Raw genomic sequence first — 17,806 nt, forward strand, 5'->3', positions numbered from 1 at the left:
CAAATAAAATACATTTCCACCTCAGTGTGGAGTCCTTGAGGAGTAAACACCACAGTATGATGTGTGATTACGGGGAACGACAGTGATGGCTGGTGTTTGTGAATGAACACAGGGATCGAAATGTGAGGACTCGAGCTCTCAGACGCATCCAGTCATGTGTCTGCATATTGATGAGTATTAGAATGATGTCGTTTTCTGTCAGAGCAGAGGACGTTTGGAGCGACGTCCTGGCTCCGGTACACTGACTCCAGAAGGCTGGAGGTTCTCTGTCCATGGTGCTGATGCTGGTGCTGGTGCTGGTGCTGACGCTGAGGCTGCCGCATCCTCGCAGCGCAGTCAGACCGCGTCTCCTGCGCGCAACGTGCATGCCCCAGACAATGCTTCTTCCGTTTATCGCCATGTGTCAGGTGGTGCATGGCTATAAGTCTGGCAACTGCAGCTCATGCGAAAAAAATAAATAAATAATAATAATAATAATAAAAAAAAAAATACTGGGAGACACAAAAGGAGCACGTGTAGTGGGTGGGCCTCAGCACACGGCTTTCACGTGGCTCTAGCGAGTCACACAGCCACACCGTCAGTCCAGTGCTGCAGCAGCAGGAGACAACATCAGCAGCATGGCTGTGGAGATGGAGCCCGCGGAGTAAGTGCGCGCCCCCGCATGCTTTTTTTCTTCCTTTTGTTTAACAAAAACTTGCAAATAACAAGTTTTCAGTGACAGTTTAGAGATGGAGAAGAAGTGATAACACAAAACAAGCATATGAATGCGTGTGTGGCTCTGATAACCGTTTGTGCACTGCGCACTAGGTTGGACAATTGTGTTGTTTTGTTGCTCTGATTGTGTGTGTGTGTAAAAGTACATTTGTGATGCCATCTGTCTGTGACGTTGTTACAGCTGCACAGCGCGCGCGACCAATGCTTGCGTTGAGCCATTTTAACCTGATGTTGTCGCTGATTATGCTGAGTAAAAGAGAGCGAGAGCGAGAGAGAGAGAGGCGTGTCCCCGCTGTTTGTCAATGTCTTCTTCACCCACATGTTCCTGTTGATCAGAAAACGCCCCCCCCCCCCCTTCCCTCTCCTCCCCTTCATCAGACAAGGAGAAATGTGGTTGTGTCTTTTTATTGGCTGCTTACTTTGTCCTCCTCTCGTGGAAAGAAACGTGGGAGTGTCTACTCTATGTTGTCAAATTAAAACTCATCCTGAGATCGGAATCAGCAGAAACAGATGCTCATTATCATCAGTGTTTTGCAGCCAGTGATCCATGGCACTGCATGAGAAGTGGAAAGGCAATAAAACTCGGAGTCGCATGCATCGTTGGCTGTAAAGCGAGACGATAGTCCACATAAATCAGGATCTTTACTTATCTTAAAGGTGCATTATGTAATAAATCTAAAGCAACTGGCCATAAAATCATCCTAATATGTCACAGAGACTCTATGAGATAATATATGATATATAATATATATGCTATATGAATAATGTTCATATAACATACAACTGGCAACCCGTGGTTGCTCGGCAGCTGAGACTCTACTGGCTGCAATGATTGGTAGACGGCGGTAGGTGGCGCCACATGCCAAAACATGATTTCAAAACATAAACATGATTTCAAAACATAAACATGATTTGCGGTCAGCAAGATATTTTTTTCAATGAAATACAATGGAAAACGAAACCTAAAAGACCTCTGTGTTTTTTGAATTTGAGTGTAGTAACCGTTTTTGACCACATTCTTACATATGGCGCCTTTAAAGCAATTACTGTGTGATATTTGTGCAGATCTGTGAGAAACAAATTCAGTCTGTCTAGCTCAAGACAATATTTCATCTAAAATGGTCATTTGACACTCATTTAGGCTTTAAGAAATCTTGCACCACCTGTAAGCGTTGTGCCTCTCGTCTCCGCAGCGTGATTCGCTTGATAATGCAGTATCTTAAGGAGAACAACCTCTACAGAACCCTGACCACCTTGCAGGAGGAAACCACCGTCTCACTCAACACAGTGGAAAGTATCGAGAGTTTCATTGCGGATATAAACAGCGGACACTGGGACTGTGTCCTGTTGGCCATCGAGTCCCTCAAGCTGCCCGACAACATACTTATCGACCTTTACGAGCAGGTGAGCTTCGCACTGAATCGCACTAATGCTTTTCTTGGCTCAATTTGCTTCCAAATTGGCAGCTTTTGAACGTTTTTTCTCCGACAGGTTGTGATGGAGCTCATTGAAATGAGAGAGGTGGGTGCGGCTCGCTCCCTCCTCAGGCAAACTGACCCCATGATCATGCTGAAGCAGACTCAGCCGCAGAGGTACAGCCACTTGGAGAACCTGCTGACCTGCACCTACTTTGATCCTCGCGAGGTGAGAGAAATCAAAGTTTCTCACTCAAGTTTAAAAAAAAACCAAAAAAAAAAACCAGCTATAGTTGTGTTGTGTAATGAGATGCATGTCGTTCACGGTGCAGGCATACCCCAAAGGCAGCAGCAAGGAGAAGCGGCGTAGGGAAATCGCCGAAGCGCTGGCGAGGGAGGTGAGTGTGGTGCCTCCCTCTCGACTCATGGGCCTCCTCGAACAAGTCAGTGTAAGTGTAATGCATCGTGTCTTTTTCTCTCACTTCTAAGCCAACCCTGTCTTTAGCAAAAGTCATTTTAAAAAAATGACGACTATTCCAATAGTTTGAGGCCCTTATACTGAGAAGATAAACTTTGTGTGTAATGTTTGCATGGTAGCCCAGAATTAGTTAATTCTAGGGAGAGCTTTTGAGGTTTTTATGGCACCTAAAAGCAACTGTAGTTTCTCACACATACTTGACCCGGAGCATAAAATTATTTAGTATAGATAGCCACTAAATCCTAAAAGACTGAGCCTTTGATAAATATAGCACGTTGATAAATATTCCATGTGATGACAACTTCACATGTTAAATTGAAGCTTCAAAACTACACATTTCCTATTTAAAAACAAATCAAAAAGCCGTTAAAGGTGTTTTCCAGCATTTGTTGTGGGCTGTGATTTATTATTTTGTATCGCTGACTTAACTTATTGAGTTATTGAGGGAAATTGCAAGAAATAACAAGAAAATTGATTCAAGAAAAGTTTGATTTAAAGTGCAGTGGAAACGTATAAAGGCTTATACCGACTACACCCAGAAGGATATTTAAAGGTGCATTGTGTAATAAATCTAAAGCAACTGGCCATAAAATCCTCAGGAATAATGTTCCTATCACATACTGAACTCAGCAACAACAACAACAACAACAACAGTACAGTGCAAAATATTTGCATTAAAAAATATATTTTGCAGACTGCAAATCATGTTTATGTTTTGAAATCATGTTTTGGCATGTGGCTCCTCCTACCGCCTCCTCAGTAAAGTCTCAGCTGCCCGAGCAACCACGGGTTGCCAGTTAAGTCAGAAAAACGAAACCTAAAAGACCTCGGTATTTTGAATTTGAATGTAGTAACCGTTTTTGGCCACATTCTTACATATGGCGCCTTTAAGATAATAGACTCTCATAAATCAGTAAGACACTTACACTAAAATGTTAAAAAAAAGTATATCACAAAAACAAAAAGTGATATACTATTTCATAGAATTCTACCTCGTTGTGACTTGCAGTCTCTGAGACTACAGCAATACCCAGGTCACCTCTCTCCGGACAGGACCATGGACACGTCTGCCGACAACAAAGTGAGACACGTGGACAAAGAGAGATTTCCCACGCAGCTGTACCGCCACATCAAGGTAAACCACACGGTTTCTGACTCACAGACACTCTGCTGTAACTGTAGTGGAATACAGAGTATTTCTTGTTGTTGCTGTTTTTTTAAAAATGTCCTTGTCCTTAAGCCAAGCGCATTAAACAACACAAAAACTAATTGCTTTACTCACCTGAAGGCTCTGAGTTGTGACTCTGGCTGTGCTTTCATCACTTTCGCCCCGGTGGAGCTTCACGAGTTACTTGTCCTTGCTTTTCTCTGCCCAAGGTCATAAGTGTGAGCAGTCAGGCCAAACGGGCAGCAGGCTGTTGGAGAACTTTTATGTCTCCCCGAGGTGACTCCATTATAATGCATGCTTTATTCCTCTGGATCGCAGACTGCAGAGGAAGCAGAAGAGAGCTTGTTTTGTGGGAGGTATAGTTTTTGGATGCCGATGAGTCATTTCTGTCTGTGGCTTTAATGTGCAGTTTGGTCGGCGGTCGCACGTGGAATGCGCCCGTTTCTCTACCGACGGGAAGTACTTAATCACTGGATCGGTGGACGGCTTCATTGAGGTCTGGAACTTCACTACTGGGAAACTTAGTAAGGTAAAGGTTTAAGGCATTCCTTAAATCTTTATAATCCCAATTTAATGTGTTTTATTATATCTAATAATAATAATAAACTTTGAAACTTTTTATTCAGGATTTAAAGTACCAAGCACAGGACAGCTTCATGATGATGGATGACGCTGTGCTGTGTATGTGCTTCAGCCAGGATACTGATCTTCTGGCAACAGGAGCTCAGAACGGCAAAATAAAGGTAACTATATATAATATTTACTGTATGTGAGGTCTTTTTGCTCTTAATGTATTTAACAAGCAACCTATTATCATGTCTAGGGATGGGAATCGGTATCGGTCAGTATTGGTATCGGCATCGGTCCGATACTGGTCGAAATTGTTTATTTCTCGTTTGATCTGTTTATTCCTTCATTTTGAAAGAACAACATTTGTTACACAGTTAGAGAATTATGTCTTTGAAACGACTCAAATGAGCTTCGTATTTCAAAAAAATCGGACTAATATCAGTATCGGTAGATATTTGTGATATCGGTATTGGTATCGGACACAAAAAAGTGCTATTGTCCCATCTCTTAAAGGTGCATTATGTAATAAATCTAAAGCAACTGGCCATAAAATCCTCCTAATATGTCACAGAGACTCAGGAATAATGTTCATATAACAAACTGAACTCACCAACAACAACAGTACAGACAAAATATTTACATTAAAATAAATATTTTGCAGACTGCAAATCATGTTTATGTTTTGAAATCATGTTTTGGCATGTGGCGCCATCTACTGCAGTCTACCAATCATTGCAGTCAGTAGAGTCTCAGCTGCCGAGCAACCACGGGTTGCCAGTTACGTCAGAAAACGAAACCTAAAAGACCTCAGTATTTAGAATTTGAATGTAGTAAACGTTTTTGGCCACATTCTTACATATGGCACCTTTAAGAATGTCCTTCTTCCATGTGGAGTAAAATGTTATTCTATAAGGAAATGATGCCAAATATGTCACAGTGATAACACAATGATATCACTTACCCGGATATTGTGATTTTTCTCTCTGTCCCTGCAGGTGTGGAAGATCCAGAGTGGACTGTGCCTGCGCAGGTTTGAACACAGCCACAGCAAAGGAGTGACCTGCCTGAGTTTTTCCAAAGACAACAACCACATCCTCAGTGCCTCCTTTGATCAGACCATCAGGTGGGAAAAGGAATATTTTGATATGAAGATAAATGTAAAAACAGTAATAAAAAAAAACAGTGTCTAGGCAGCAGAGGAGGGGAAAGGGAGAGCATTTCACTGTCTAGGTCAGTGATCTGCAACCTTTAGAATAAAGAGAGACATTTTTGTCCCCTCTCTACCCAAATAAAATTAATCTGGAGCCGCAAAACCTATTTGATCCTTACAATTATGATAAAATGAATTTTTTTTAACACATATTACCCAACCTCTAAAAATGACTTTGAAATTAAAATGTCAATTTATGTACAATTTTATGTAGTTTATGTCTGAGAAAATCTACTTTAATGGCTTTTGGGGGAGGTTTTTCAATGGGATGTGACGGACAAAATATCAAAAACACTTTTGTTTATTTATGCCTATAACTTGACAAAAAAAAGTGTGAAAAACATGAAAAGTTTTTTCTTCAAAGCTAGAAGGAGCCACTACAGCGGGGCTGAAGAGCCACATGAGGTGCTTAGAGCTGCAGGTTGCAGACCCCTGGTCTAGGTGCTATATATACTGCTTCAAAGGAGCGATCAACTCACGTTTTGAAAATGGGTCTTTGGGACCACAAGTGACATCTGACCTGTTTGACCATGCAGGGAAGGGAAGCTAAAACAGGCAGAATATGAGCTGGACGACCTGAATGCGGTCAAGTGCCTTCTTAAAAAGACTGTAAAAGACTATAAATGCATGAATAATCATTTCCAATTCAAACTTAGACACGTTACGGAGATGTAAGAAACAGTTTTTACAGGGCAGAAGAAGCTAAAAGGCCGATAACACCGTCAGAGGTAACAATAAGGGTTTCTGTGATGCAATCTGGTACGTGTGCCAGCTTAATTTAGCAGTTTAATATACTGATGAATTGAGTAAATTGAGGATGACGACTTTAACCATGTGGCAATGGCTCATAATTAATAGTTTGATAACACACATCCGCAGATGCATGCTGCTTGTGCACCTCAACACTATACTCGGTATAATAAGGGACGAGGACGTCTGTCTTTCTCACATTTGCCAAAGGAGGTGAATATCTATTTATGACCCTGCGGGGTTGTGGAGGCACATTGTGCTGCTGCTGTGTGGGTGTCGCAGAGACTCCATGTGCTCAAGGCTGCAGAGGAACATGTTCCTCCACTTCCACGTCCATCAGCTGGCAGCCTCGGTCCTTTCCTCCTCCCGGAGACGGAGTGATGCAGTGAGCATTAGGGCAATTGTTATGGTTAAGTTAATCTCGCTCTGTGGGAGCTAAATATAACATTGGCAGCTCAGCAGCCACTATTTTCCTTGTGTCTGCACTCAAGGAAAAAAAACAACAAAAAAAAACCTCGAGTTGAATCCAACCAGATGAGTTAGTTTTTACAGCTTTTGTTTCAGCCAATAATCCAACACTGTCATTTTCAGAATCCACGAGCTGAAGTCAGGCAAGACACTGAAGGAGTTAAATGGCCACTCGTCCTTTGTAAATGATGCTTCCTTCACTCACGATGGATTTCACATCATCAGCGCCTCGTCTGACGGCTCTGTTAAGGTACAACTGAACAACACGGAGACAAAGTAAATGTCAGTGCCGTGCTACGTGCAGTTATTAAAGTCTCTGTCCGTTCTCCAGATTTGGAACACAAAGACTGGCGAGTGCGTCCACACGTTCAAATCGACGTCAGGGACGTCGGAGGTGCCCGTCTACAATGTGATTCCTCTGCCCCAGAACCCAGAGCACTTTGTGATTTGTAACCACTCCAGCAAAGTGGTCATTATGAGCATGCATGGTCAGGTAAGCTTCCACTCCTTTCCAGCATATTATTGGTCTGCAACTAAGATTTACTTTTATTTTTTGCATAATTCCGCTTCTATTTGACCAACAGTGCAAAACCCAAAGGTGTTAAGTGCATATTGATATGTGGAAAAACAGATGGCAGCATCAACTTTCCATTGTGAAGCTGTTTGGTGTGGTTTTTTTTGGAAAGTCACTACAATAATTGATTAAAAAATATAGTTAAAGGTGCATTATGTAATAAATCTAAAGCAATTGGCTGTAAAATCCTCCTAATGTGTCACAGAGACTCAGGAATGATGTTCATATAACAAACTGAACTCACCAACAACAACAGTACAGACAAAATATTTGCATTAAAAAAAATATTTTGCAGACTGAAAATCATGTTTTGGCATGTGGCGCCACCTACCACCATCTACCAATCATTGCAGTCAGTAGAGTCTCAGCTGCCGAGCAACCACGGGTTGCCAGTTATGTCAGAAAACGAAACCTAAAAGACCTCTTTTTTTTATTATTTGAATGTAGTAACCGTTTTTTGTGGCCACATTCTTACATATGGCACCTTTAAATCGCTTGCCAAATGTTCTTGCGGCACTCCTACGGGAAGTGACTTAATCACTTAAGATCTTCATCACTCGATCACTGCAAGTTAGACGGCATAATAAGTATATGTGAATTGAGTGCACCCCCTTGGAAAAAGTACGATTTTAATCAATATCTCAGAGTTCTATTGCACTTTTGTGTAACTCACAACATGAAAGTAAGCTCAATAATAATAATATCACTTACATTACAATATATTCACCTTTTATGATGAAATGAATGGACCCCACAACAAAAGCTACTTTTGTATGACGACATATTGGCGACCACGCCTTTTTATAATCAACTCTCTGATGGACACCTGTGTAATGAGGAATTAGAGTCACCTGTGGTTGAATTCTTTTGCATGAACTTCAATTCATTTGTTAGGAAAAATTACTTTTTTTGTGAGAGCAAATGACCCACATTTGTGGGAGTAATATGTTGTATAGCGTGAGAAAATGTTGAATCCTTAGGCTTTACTTTGACACACAAAAACATCCTTGTAGAGTCTTAAAGCCTCCTCCTCTGTCTCCTCAGACTGTGAAGACGTTCAGCTCGGATAAAAACCAGCCGGCAAACTTCGTGTGCTGCACCTTGTCGCCCCACGGGGAGTGGATTTACTGTGTGGGAGAGAACCTGGTCCTGTACTGCTTCAGCTATCTGTCGGGGAGGCTGGAGAAAATGCTGACTGTAAGCTGTGCCGCTGCTCCCCCATTACCGATGTGTGTTTTTAATCATCACGACGCGATTACCTAGACGAGCCGTGTGTTTTGCCCTCTGCTTCCCGCAGGTTCACGAGAAAGACGTCATCGGCATCGCTCACCATCCGCACGAGAATCTGATCGCCACGTACAGCGAGGACGGCCTCCTGAGGCTATGGAAGTCCTAATCTGTCACGAGGAGTTATAAAGCTATTCATTCACATTTATTTCACTTTGGATCAAATATTAGTCCAACTTTTTAATGCTAAATTAATTTTCATATTATTACTTCACCCCCACTGAGTGGCTCTGTGTGTCTGTGCTTCCGCACTTGCACTTGCAAAACATGACCAACAGAGGCCGCCAGAGGCTTGTTGCGTGAAGTCGCCGAACAGCAGGAAAGTGGTCCTAGATTCAATGTGACAAAAATGAAAGAGTAAACACAAGTTGTGAAATCTAACTTTTATATCTTTATTTTTTTAAGTAAAGTAAATGTCACATTTTCTTATTATACGAAATCCCATTGGCTTATTTACCAAAAACACCCAATGCAGTTTTCTGGAACTATTTTCAGTTGTGAGTTAAACGCAGATTAACCTGTGCTCCCTGTTCCTGGTTTAAAAAAAAAAATATGTCGTCAATGTCATCATCACTGTAGCTCACGGATGTATTTTAGAAAACAGTGATTACTGTGTAGCAAGAGAGGGAGGGGGCGACAAAAAAAAAGTAATTTATATAACTTGTGCATCACTGTCTAGGTCCTTCACTAGGTCTTCCTCGTGATCCAGCTTCACTAGTGCAGCTTAAAACCCCCATTTTCATCTCTTCTGTCTTTATTAAGACATGAATATGCATGATGGTGAACTGTGGTGAAAAAAAACAACAACATTTATGATACAAACCGCCTCATGTTTGGGCATAAACAAACAGTTTCAGGTAAATATTTAGTTAGCGTTTTTTTTTGTTTATATTAATACTTTTGTAACAATGATTATACTATGTATTCAGGTGTGATGATCTGTTTGCATGCTACCTCAGTTACACTGTCCAAAAAACGTGGCTCCGCGGGTACTTTCGAGTACACGTTCAAAATATGCATGAATAATAATGGAAAAACCTTAACGGAGCTGCTGTGACACATTCTGTACCCTGTGTGTGTGTGTGTGTGTGTTATTTAACGTGGTCACATTTTGGTTGCACTGACTATATTTGGTGTTCCTGTGAACCCGGTGGGACACGTACGTCTGCACGCGACCGAGCTAGTGCCTCGACCTGTCACTGTCAAGACTCTCTGCCATTGTTGTAAATGAACGTGTCGTCCTTTGTTTTCTATATTCTTGATGTTGTATATATATATATAAAAAAATATGATTATCAATAAAATGAAGAAACCTTTAATTTGTCGTCGTTTAACATTGTTTTCATGATCGTGCTTTAGATGTGATCCCTTAGAGATAAAGAAAACCCTCAAAACAAACTTTTCTGTTCTCCCTTTGTGCAAATTGACTAACTTTTTTGCCAAATTACTCTTTGACAGCATAGACTATGGCTGAAAATAGTCAAATTTGTATTTTTCATCACTTAATTTCCTATATCTCTAAACTCTAACCCTAAAAAACAAGACTTAACACTTCATAAAGAGAGGCTGGACTCACAGATTAACAATAAATGGGCTTCATTTATTATGATTATTATAGTGCTGGGCGTCAACACGTTTCCATGACGACTGACCGGAAATAGACGCCCGTGACGTCATGTTTACGTGACTCCGGATTGTTAAAATGAGTCTCTTAAAGTAACGCTGAACTTTAAAAACAGAGGCACACATACGCAGTGCACATGTACGCTGGTTATTTGTAGCGCTGCTCTTTTCGTTTAATTTAACAGACTGCTCCAGTTCCACTGTAGGCGCGCTAACCGGTGCTAAACGAGCTAATGCAGCTAACGGAGCTAACTGGTAAACAGTAGACTCCGGTGTTGCGGCACGTAATGACGTCACGCGCGTCTTTTTCAGGACAGTCGTCATGGCAACGCGTCATGCGTTAACCTAGATTATGATTATTATCATTATTTATTGATTACTCAACTAGGCATGTAAGGTATTAATAATTTGTTTAATAACCTGTTGCACTATTAGAGGTTGGCAGATATTTATAATAATAATAATAATATAACACATCTGACACAAACCAAAGTATCAGCAGATTCATAAAATTGAAATTAATCTCTTGACCACAAAGTCACACAATTGAGAAAAAAACACCAAACTGCATTTCATTAGAAAAACACACATGATCACAAATGAGTGGATCATTGGTCCGAACATGCAAACGGTCAAATTAAGACTTTGACAATGGCCGTGGGTTGAACGTCCCCGACGGCTTGCATCAAACAATGTTAAGGGACTCAAGTAAGCATAGTTGTTTTACAATATCAAAGCCAAAAATAATCAATAAAAATATTATTACTGCGTTCCAAGGCTTTGAAACAGACAGACACTTCAATAAGTTATCAGGTGTGCTGATTGACTCGATGGTTTTAACTGTAGTTATGAATCAAAACCCCAAGATTTTAGTTTTAAGACAAGATCAGTGATGTAACTAAGCTAATGACGCTTAATTCTTTATATCTTTTTACTTCTGTGCAACTTAACAGAACTTAAAAAATACCAGAAAACATTTACTATCAAGGCAGAAAATTGTAAAAGTTAACTCAAGATAACTTACTTTCTCTTTTCCCAACACAACCCTAAATGGGGCATCACAACAGAAAAAAACAATATTAAACTGTAATTAAATATTAGAATAATCAACAATATTGTGGCTCGCGCCTATATACGTTCCTTCCTGAATCATTGCCCTCATCCTGTCACATTGTTGAGATAAAGTTTAGCCTCATTGTGCATCTTCGTCTTCTTCACACACAAATAATTCAATGAGTCATCGATAGTTCACAACAATTTAGTAACGCTACAAAAAAAGGTTATTTTCAGGTTAATATTGGCCACGAGTTTTAGAGTTATCAGCATAAAAATCAGGCAGTCCCGTCTCTTCTCAAGCCTCTGGAATACCAGCCCTCCTTTTTCACAGTGTGATTGGAAAAGATAATATTTAAAAAAAAAAAAAAGGTCCCAGAGATGAGGAGGAATCCCACTCACCTGGATCCAAGATACTCCAATCACTCAAAGTAGTACAACTGATCAGGAGAGTGATTATTATCATTATTATTATTAAGATTCAGCTTGAAAGGAAATGTCAGTTATATTTTTAAAAATGTAATAAAATAAAAAACGCACAACATTTCTTTAAAAAAAAAAAAAGGTGCTTTGCCTTAGAGATGAGGATTTGGACTTCAGGAATGAGTAACAAGGCAGCAGCAGCTTTTTTTTTTTAAGACGTCTGACACTGAACGCCTCCTGTGCTGGCGTAGTCGTCTTCTTCCATGCAGTAGTACTGATGGTGGTGTCTTTTTCTATTCTCAAAATCACAGTCCTCCAGGTCAGCGTAGATGTAGAGGTCGTCGTCCATGCGGTCCAGCTGCTCCGCGTCCATTTTCTCCGGAAAGTAGCGCTCGAGCTCCTTCAGCCTGTGTTCGGGAAGGAAGTTGGCCGGAGGGAACACGACCTAATGCAAACAGCACATGGATCGTCTGTTTAATACTGTAATATGTGTATTTTATGTGAAGCGGTGTAACATAATTCCCTTTACTAGTATGAAAAGCACATATGCGATATAAATATCGTCGATAAACCCATGAAAACAAAAAGTGGAAAGTAGAAAAACATCTTACAGAGAAGTTAATAATGAGGCGTCCTTTCTCAAAGGGTCTGCGGTGCAGGGGCATCCCTTCATTCAAGATGCATTTTGTGTCTCCAGGCTTTATCAATTCTCCTGTGATTTAAAAAAACCCACACACAAAAACAACAATAAAACATTGGGAAATATTAAATAAGAGCACACAAACTTTAATTTTCCTTCCATATATCATATTTCACATATCTTCAAAAGGATATAGGCTTCAGAAAAAACGAAAATTATGAATTGTATCAAACTCATTTTAGGTATTGGGTCTGATCACAGCTCAATCATTTTTGTGTAACCGTTTTACCTGAATGTGAGGTGATGAGAAGAGTTCTGTTGTCCAGTGTCTGAACCGGTTTCTTGAAACCACACAAAGCTTCAACCAGCTGTAACTCCATGGACATGGTCAGATCCTCTCCTCTCCTGGTGGCAACAGCAAGAACAGGTCAATGAAAAATAAGTAAGTGTGATTCAGTGGTTCATGCGGAATTGAGTATTTTTGCTATTTTCTTTCCTGGCCAGAAGGGCTGTATGCCTCCAACTTGGCATCTATTAATTTTGAATTTACAGTCCAGAAATATCCTACATACAGACAGTAAAAACCACTGTAGCTGCAGTAAATGAAAACAACATTTATCAACACAAAGAGAGAAAATGTACCTGGTGAAAAGTGAATGTTCTCGTTGGTCCAGGACAATGATGATATCGCCAGACTCAAGTCCTGGCTCCTGATCACCCTCTCCATGAAAAACAATCTTCTGACCATCTCTCATTCCTGTTGGGAGTAAAATTACACATATTTAGGTGTACAATAAACTGCACACTTCTTTTAGTGCGATTTAGTGAAAACAAACAAAAATAAAATGTCTTACCTTTGTCAATATGGACTTCCAAGACCTTTTTCTGTCGCAGGATCTTCCGGCCTCCACATGCTTTGCAGCGATCCTTGTGGCTTACTCTGTGTCCTTGGCCCTGACAGCTGTGACACATTGTGGACACTTGTTGGACCATACCTGGCAGAAGCTGGTGCACACGGACCTGCATGCCCGTGCCATGACAAGACATGCACACCTGAGCGGCACCTTTTCGACTCCCTCGACCTAAAGAGCAACACAGAGGGGGGAAAAAAAGAAGAAAGTTAACAAAGAACTAAAAGCTTGGACATGCATGTGTAGAAAATATAGCTTGGATTATTAGCTCACAGAACCAAAAGCGTACCTTCACATCTCTCACAGATAGCATTCTTCTGGACATTAATTTTTCTAGTCGCTCCATTATAAAGATCATCCAGTGTCACTGTAATCTGGTGAACAGTGTTCTTCCCTGAGGTAAAAAAAACCCAAACAAATTATGTCATACGAAAAAAAGTCTAAAGATTTACCAAGAATTACCAAACATTTCTCAACAACTCCTGTACCTTTTCGCTCTCTGTGCATCCGACTTCCTCCACCAAAAAACAAGTCAAAGATGTCCATGGGCGATGCGAATCCCCCGCCGCCACAACCGCCGCCAGTTCCTCCTTCCTTTATAGCCTTTTCACCTCCACGATCATAAACCTCTCTTTTCTTGGGATCTGACAACACCTCATAGGCCTGTGAGATTTCTTTGAACTATACAAAATGAAAACAAACACATACAAACTTCTTGGAAAATGTTTCTGGCAATATACAGGTGAATCTGAATAGGACAAAGCTCTTTAAATGTTACTCTTACAAATGTAAATAAAACTATTTTTATGCAAACAAAACAGAATGTTCAGTATATGATTGCAACAAAAACAAGGTTACCTTCTCTCCTTCTGTGGGATTTTTGTCAGGATGATATTTCAAGGCTAGTTTGCGATAAGCTCTTTTTAGCTCATCAGGGGTAGCATTAGGATTCACACCCAGTGCATCATAGAAGACCGTTTCCTTGACCATGGTTGCCTTTAACAGATAACCTATACAAAAGGGCAAGAAAATATAAAAAAATTTCCAATTCCAATATTACGAGACGTTCCCTGCTGCACACTGGAATTATTAAATCATGACAGACGGTGACAGAAAAACACATGATGATAATAAAAGATATATGCAGTGTACAAAGTGAACAGTAGGTGACCATGTATGCAGTTTAGATTTTCAGAAAATGAAACCAAAACTCAAGCAGGGACTTCAAGTACAGCTCACTAGAAATATTGTTGGTAGATGTTACACGGAGTATGTGACAAAGACAACAACACAGAACCTCTCAAAAAATATGAAGCACAGTGGATGAATACAACCGATACTGAGAACAAAACTTTTCGTCATTGCTTTTAGACGAAGGGGGTTGTTGTAAAGTCTGACTGGATCAGAGCTAATTTATACTAAACAAACAGTGACAGTTTCTCATTTATGTTTGAATAAGGGTTATGTTTAAGTATCTGATGGCTGCTGGGGTTTAACTGTTTTCAGAATTAAAAAAAAAAGAACAGAGAGAAAAAGATGACACTTATTCAACTGTAGTTAGTTTGATATAAAGTGTAACAACTGGCTGCCAGAAACTACACAGGAAAACAGAGCTTCAGACGTTTGTTTTCAGGACAAAAAACTAAACATGTCCATTAGAGTTATTAGTAGAGTATGAATTCCAGCAAACCAACTACCTGTTACTTTGCTCAGGCTCAAAACAACACCGCTGTGTCTCATCTAACAGGCCCTGAGTGCCTCAGCGGTTATAGCATTGCTAATGCTAGTAGGCTAGCTAACTAGTCTGTTCTTCTGCCGTTAAACCAGAACAAAAAAAAAGACGTGTATCGATAAATGTGTATAGATAATACAAATATATTCATGTACTGTTATATACCAACCTTAAACGGAGACAGCGGCGGAGGGTGCTCACACGTTGTAAGCGAACATCAGCTCACACACTGCAACGCTTCGTCAGTTTTGTGTCTTCTTCTCCATTGGGGTTCCACAGTAATTTGCATTCAAGGATTTGCAATACTGCCACCTCCTGGTGTCATTGAATCACTACAATACAGTATTTACATTTTAACAAAAAGAAAATAAATAATAAAAAAATATATATGTATTATTGAATATATATGATAAAAAACAGTAACAACAAGCAAAAAGGGTCATTAATACGCACAAACAGGGCTAAATAAATTAATAATAAAAAAAGTAAACCTGCTCATGACGTCAATTTCCTGCGACGGGAGGATAGAGACACAACAAAACAAGCGCGATCCCCCCAGTGCACACTTTTGTTTGAATAACGAGAACATGAAAAGCTAAATGCGAAGTTAAAATGCCGAATTGCTGGCTTGTTAGCGAAGAGGGAATTCATAAACCAATTCAGCTGCCCCACTTACAGACAGTTGTCCTGGGTCGTTGTCCAGAAACGACTATTAAAGACAAAAAATGCTCCCGGCAGCAAGGTAATCTAACGTGCACACTGTGTTAGCAGTTAGCTTGACACGTAGAGATAAACATATAAGAGGTGTAAGGTGTAAAACCTGCTATAGACTTTAAATTTCAGAACATGTTTATATTTATATAAATATAACTAAATACATTTAGTTGGAATTCTCCCTTTCCATGTTATGTTCATTGCAGTCTAGATTGCTGTACGTTTTAAATCCACTACATCTATAACATAGTTATTCAGAATAGATAATATCTTTGTCAAATTACAGACAAAATAACCAGCTATATCAATTAAAAGTAACTTTTAACGCAACTTTATTTTTCTTTGTTATGTCTCCCCATCCAGTTGAATTGAAAGCAGAGTGCAACAAAGGTTATGTCAAAGTAAAACAGGTAAGACACATAAAATGTTATGAATCTACTTTGATGCTGAACCTATAGCTTAAGTTCTAGCTGCTATTTTGCACATCCTTTGCATTTTGGACACATTTCTGTTTCCGTGTGTTTATGTCAGTGTTTTTACCTACATGTACCTCATATCTCTCATCCTTGTTTTAAAGCTTGGCGCAAATCCCACCTCCGTAGACTCGGTAGCGGTGGGTACGGGCAATGAGGTCCGGATAAAGCCCGGACAGCGGCTTCATATTGTCAATCAGCTCTATCCGTACACCGTTCAGTTCAAGGAGGATCCCACCGGCACCAATCACGGTGGCACCAAAAGACCCAGAGAGTCGGCCTACTCGGATGACAGAGAGAGCCCTCGAGAGGCACAGAAAATGAAAGCAGCCAAACTGCCTGAAAAGGTCTCTGCGGTGGTCGACCATGGAGAAGCCCAGCAACACACTGTGAGAAGAATGTTGTTTTTATTATTGTTTTAATCTTGTTACGTGATACAGAATAAACATATTTCCTGAAATCTGTTGTAGGAAAGAGGTGGGCTTTGGAATCAAGGTCTGAAAGTTTCAATGCAAGACCCAAAGATGCAGGTTGGTATTGCTGAAACACTTACAGTCATTATTGCTAAGCTAGTGTTTCAGTTTAACACGTTCCGTTAATCTCCGATAGCCACTTTAACTGCTTCGATTTCCTCATCAATTCCCTGCTTCATTGTTTTCTAGCTATACAAGGATGATAAAGTAGTAGTAATCAAAGACAAATACCCCAAAGCTCGCCACCACTGGCTGGTCCTGCCATGGCAGTCCATTCCCAGCCTGAAGGCGCTGTCTGAGGAGCACTGTGACTTGGTCAAACACATGCAGCAAGTGGCCGATCAGATGGTTCAGCAGTGCCCCGAATCCAGCTCCCTCAGCTTCCGCACTGGGTACCATGCCATCCCAAGTATGAGGTTAGTAATAACTAAGTCTTCATTTAGCATAAAATCTCGATGTTTAGTTCACAAATTGATTCTTTGAATACAAAAATAAACATTTATTTTTTTACTTTACAGTCATGTTCATCTCCACGTGATCAGCCAGGACTTCGACTCTCCTTGTTTGAAGAACAAAAAGCACTGGAACTCTTTTACAACGGACTACTTCATAGAGTCTCGCGGTGAGAGTGATTACCGTCTGTTTCTGGTGTTTTGACCAATCCTCGCTTTGTCCGTCACTACAAATCGTATGCACTTTTCTCTATCCGCAGATGTCGTTCAGATGCTCGAAACGAACGGGAGGGTCGCGGTCAAAGAAGGCGCCACCGAGTTGTTGAAACTTCCGCTCTGCTGTCACGTGTGTCGCAAGGAGCTTCCCACTATACCGGCTCTGAAGGAACATCTCAAGTCTCACTTTCCCAGATAAGAAAGTGGCATCGAACGAGATGCAATACCTCAACTATTCATGGGTTCAACATACAAGTATTTTTCCCTCTATCATTTATAGTTCATTCAATATTATGTAATCCTGTGACAGGATGTTCATCTGTTTGAGTCACTTATTTATAGTTTATGGAGTTATTGATGGAGGATTACATGATTCTAATTTTTCAAAAATGTTCAAATACGTTGTAATAAATGTTTTATAAGAACTAAATACATGATTTCGTTTTGCTTGTGTAACTGATC

The 17,806-nt window shown here is 40.3% G+C and overlaps 3 protein-coding genes across 3 annotated transcripts; 2 read left to right on the forward strand and 1 right to left on the reverse strand.

The window, feature by feature from the left end:
* Positions 1–581: 581 nt before the first annotated feature.
* On the forward strand, positions 582–8,743 carry LOC310943746 (WD40 repeat-containing protein SMU1-like; the record flags this gene model as incomplete). The annotated part of the gene is made up of 12 exons (XM_083909382.1): positions 582–643; positions 1,908–2,118; positions 2,206–2,358; positions 2,462–2,578; positions 3,617–3,742; positions 4,185–4,304; positions 4,402–4,518; positions 5,341–5,468; positions 6,897–7,023; positions 7,105–7,266; positions 8,392–8,544; positions 8,645–8,743. Exons 1-12 carry the CDS (start codon positions 618–620, stop codon positions 8,741–8,743), a joined length of 1,539 nt encoding a protein of 512 aa, XP_083765508.1. The 5' UTR covers positions 582–617.
* Positions 8,744–11,295: 2,552 nt separating this feature from the next.
* On the reverse strand, positions 11,296–15,293 carry dnaja1 (DnaJ heat shock protein family (Hsp40) member A1). The gene is made up of 9 exons (XM_083909269.1): positions 15,186–15,293; positions 14,143–14,294; positions 13,773–13,965; positions 13,574–13,678; positions 13,228–13,455; positions 13,016–13,130; positions 12,663–12,778; positions 12,345–12,445; positions 11,296–12,178 (listed from the first exon to the last, which is right to left on the reverse strand). Exons 2-9 carry the CDS (start codon positions 14,272–14,274, stop codon positions 11,945–11,947), a joined length of 1,224 nt encoding a protein of 407 aa, XP_083765395.1. The 5' UTR covers positions 14,275–14,294; positions 15,186–15,293; the 3' UTR covers positions 11,296–11,944.
* A 286-nt stretch (positions 15,294–15,579) lies between these two features.
* On the forward strand, positions 15,580–17,543 carry aptx (aprataxin; the record flags this gene model as incomplete). Its single annotated transcript, XM_083909270.1, has 7 exons — positions 15,580–15,758; positions 16,094–16,140; positions 16,308–16,592; positions 16,674–16,733; positions 16,866–17,092; positions 17,195–17,298; positions 17,389–17,543. The coding sequence occupies exons 1-7, from the start codon at positions 15,629–15,631 to the stop codon at positions 17,541–17,543; spliced, it is 1,008 nt and encodes a 335-aa protein (XP_083765396.1). The 5' UTR covers positions 15,580–15,628.
* Between the last annotated feature and the right edge of the window lie 263 nt (positions 17,544–17,806).

This window comes from Microchirus variegatus (assembly GCF_963457635.1).
Source record: "Microchirus variegatus genome assembly, chromosome: 23".
Lineage (NCBI taxonomy): Eukaryota > Metazoa > Chordata > Actinopteri > Pleuronectiformes > Soleidae > Microchirus > Microchirus variegatus.

Bases quoted from the DNA above. Each gene is read 5' to 3' on its own strand.
- dnaja1 (XM_083909269.1), bottom strand. From the start codon at position 14,274: ATGGTCAAGGAAACGGTCTTCTATGATGCACTGGGTGTGAATCCTAAT. The intron at 13,131-13,227 runs GTAAGACATTTT...TACTCCCAACAG, and splicing joins GGAAGTCCATATTGACAAAG to GAATGAGAGATGGTCAGAAG. The intron at 12,446-12,662 runs GTAAAACGGTTA...TTTAAATCACAG, and splicing joins TCTCATCACCTCACATTCAG to GAGAATTGATAAAGCCTGGA.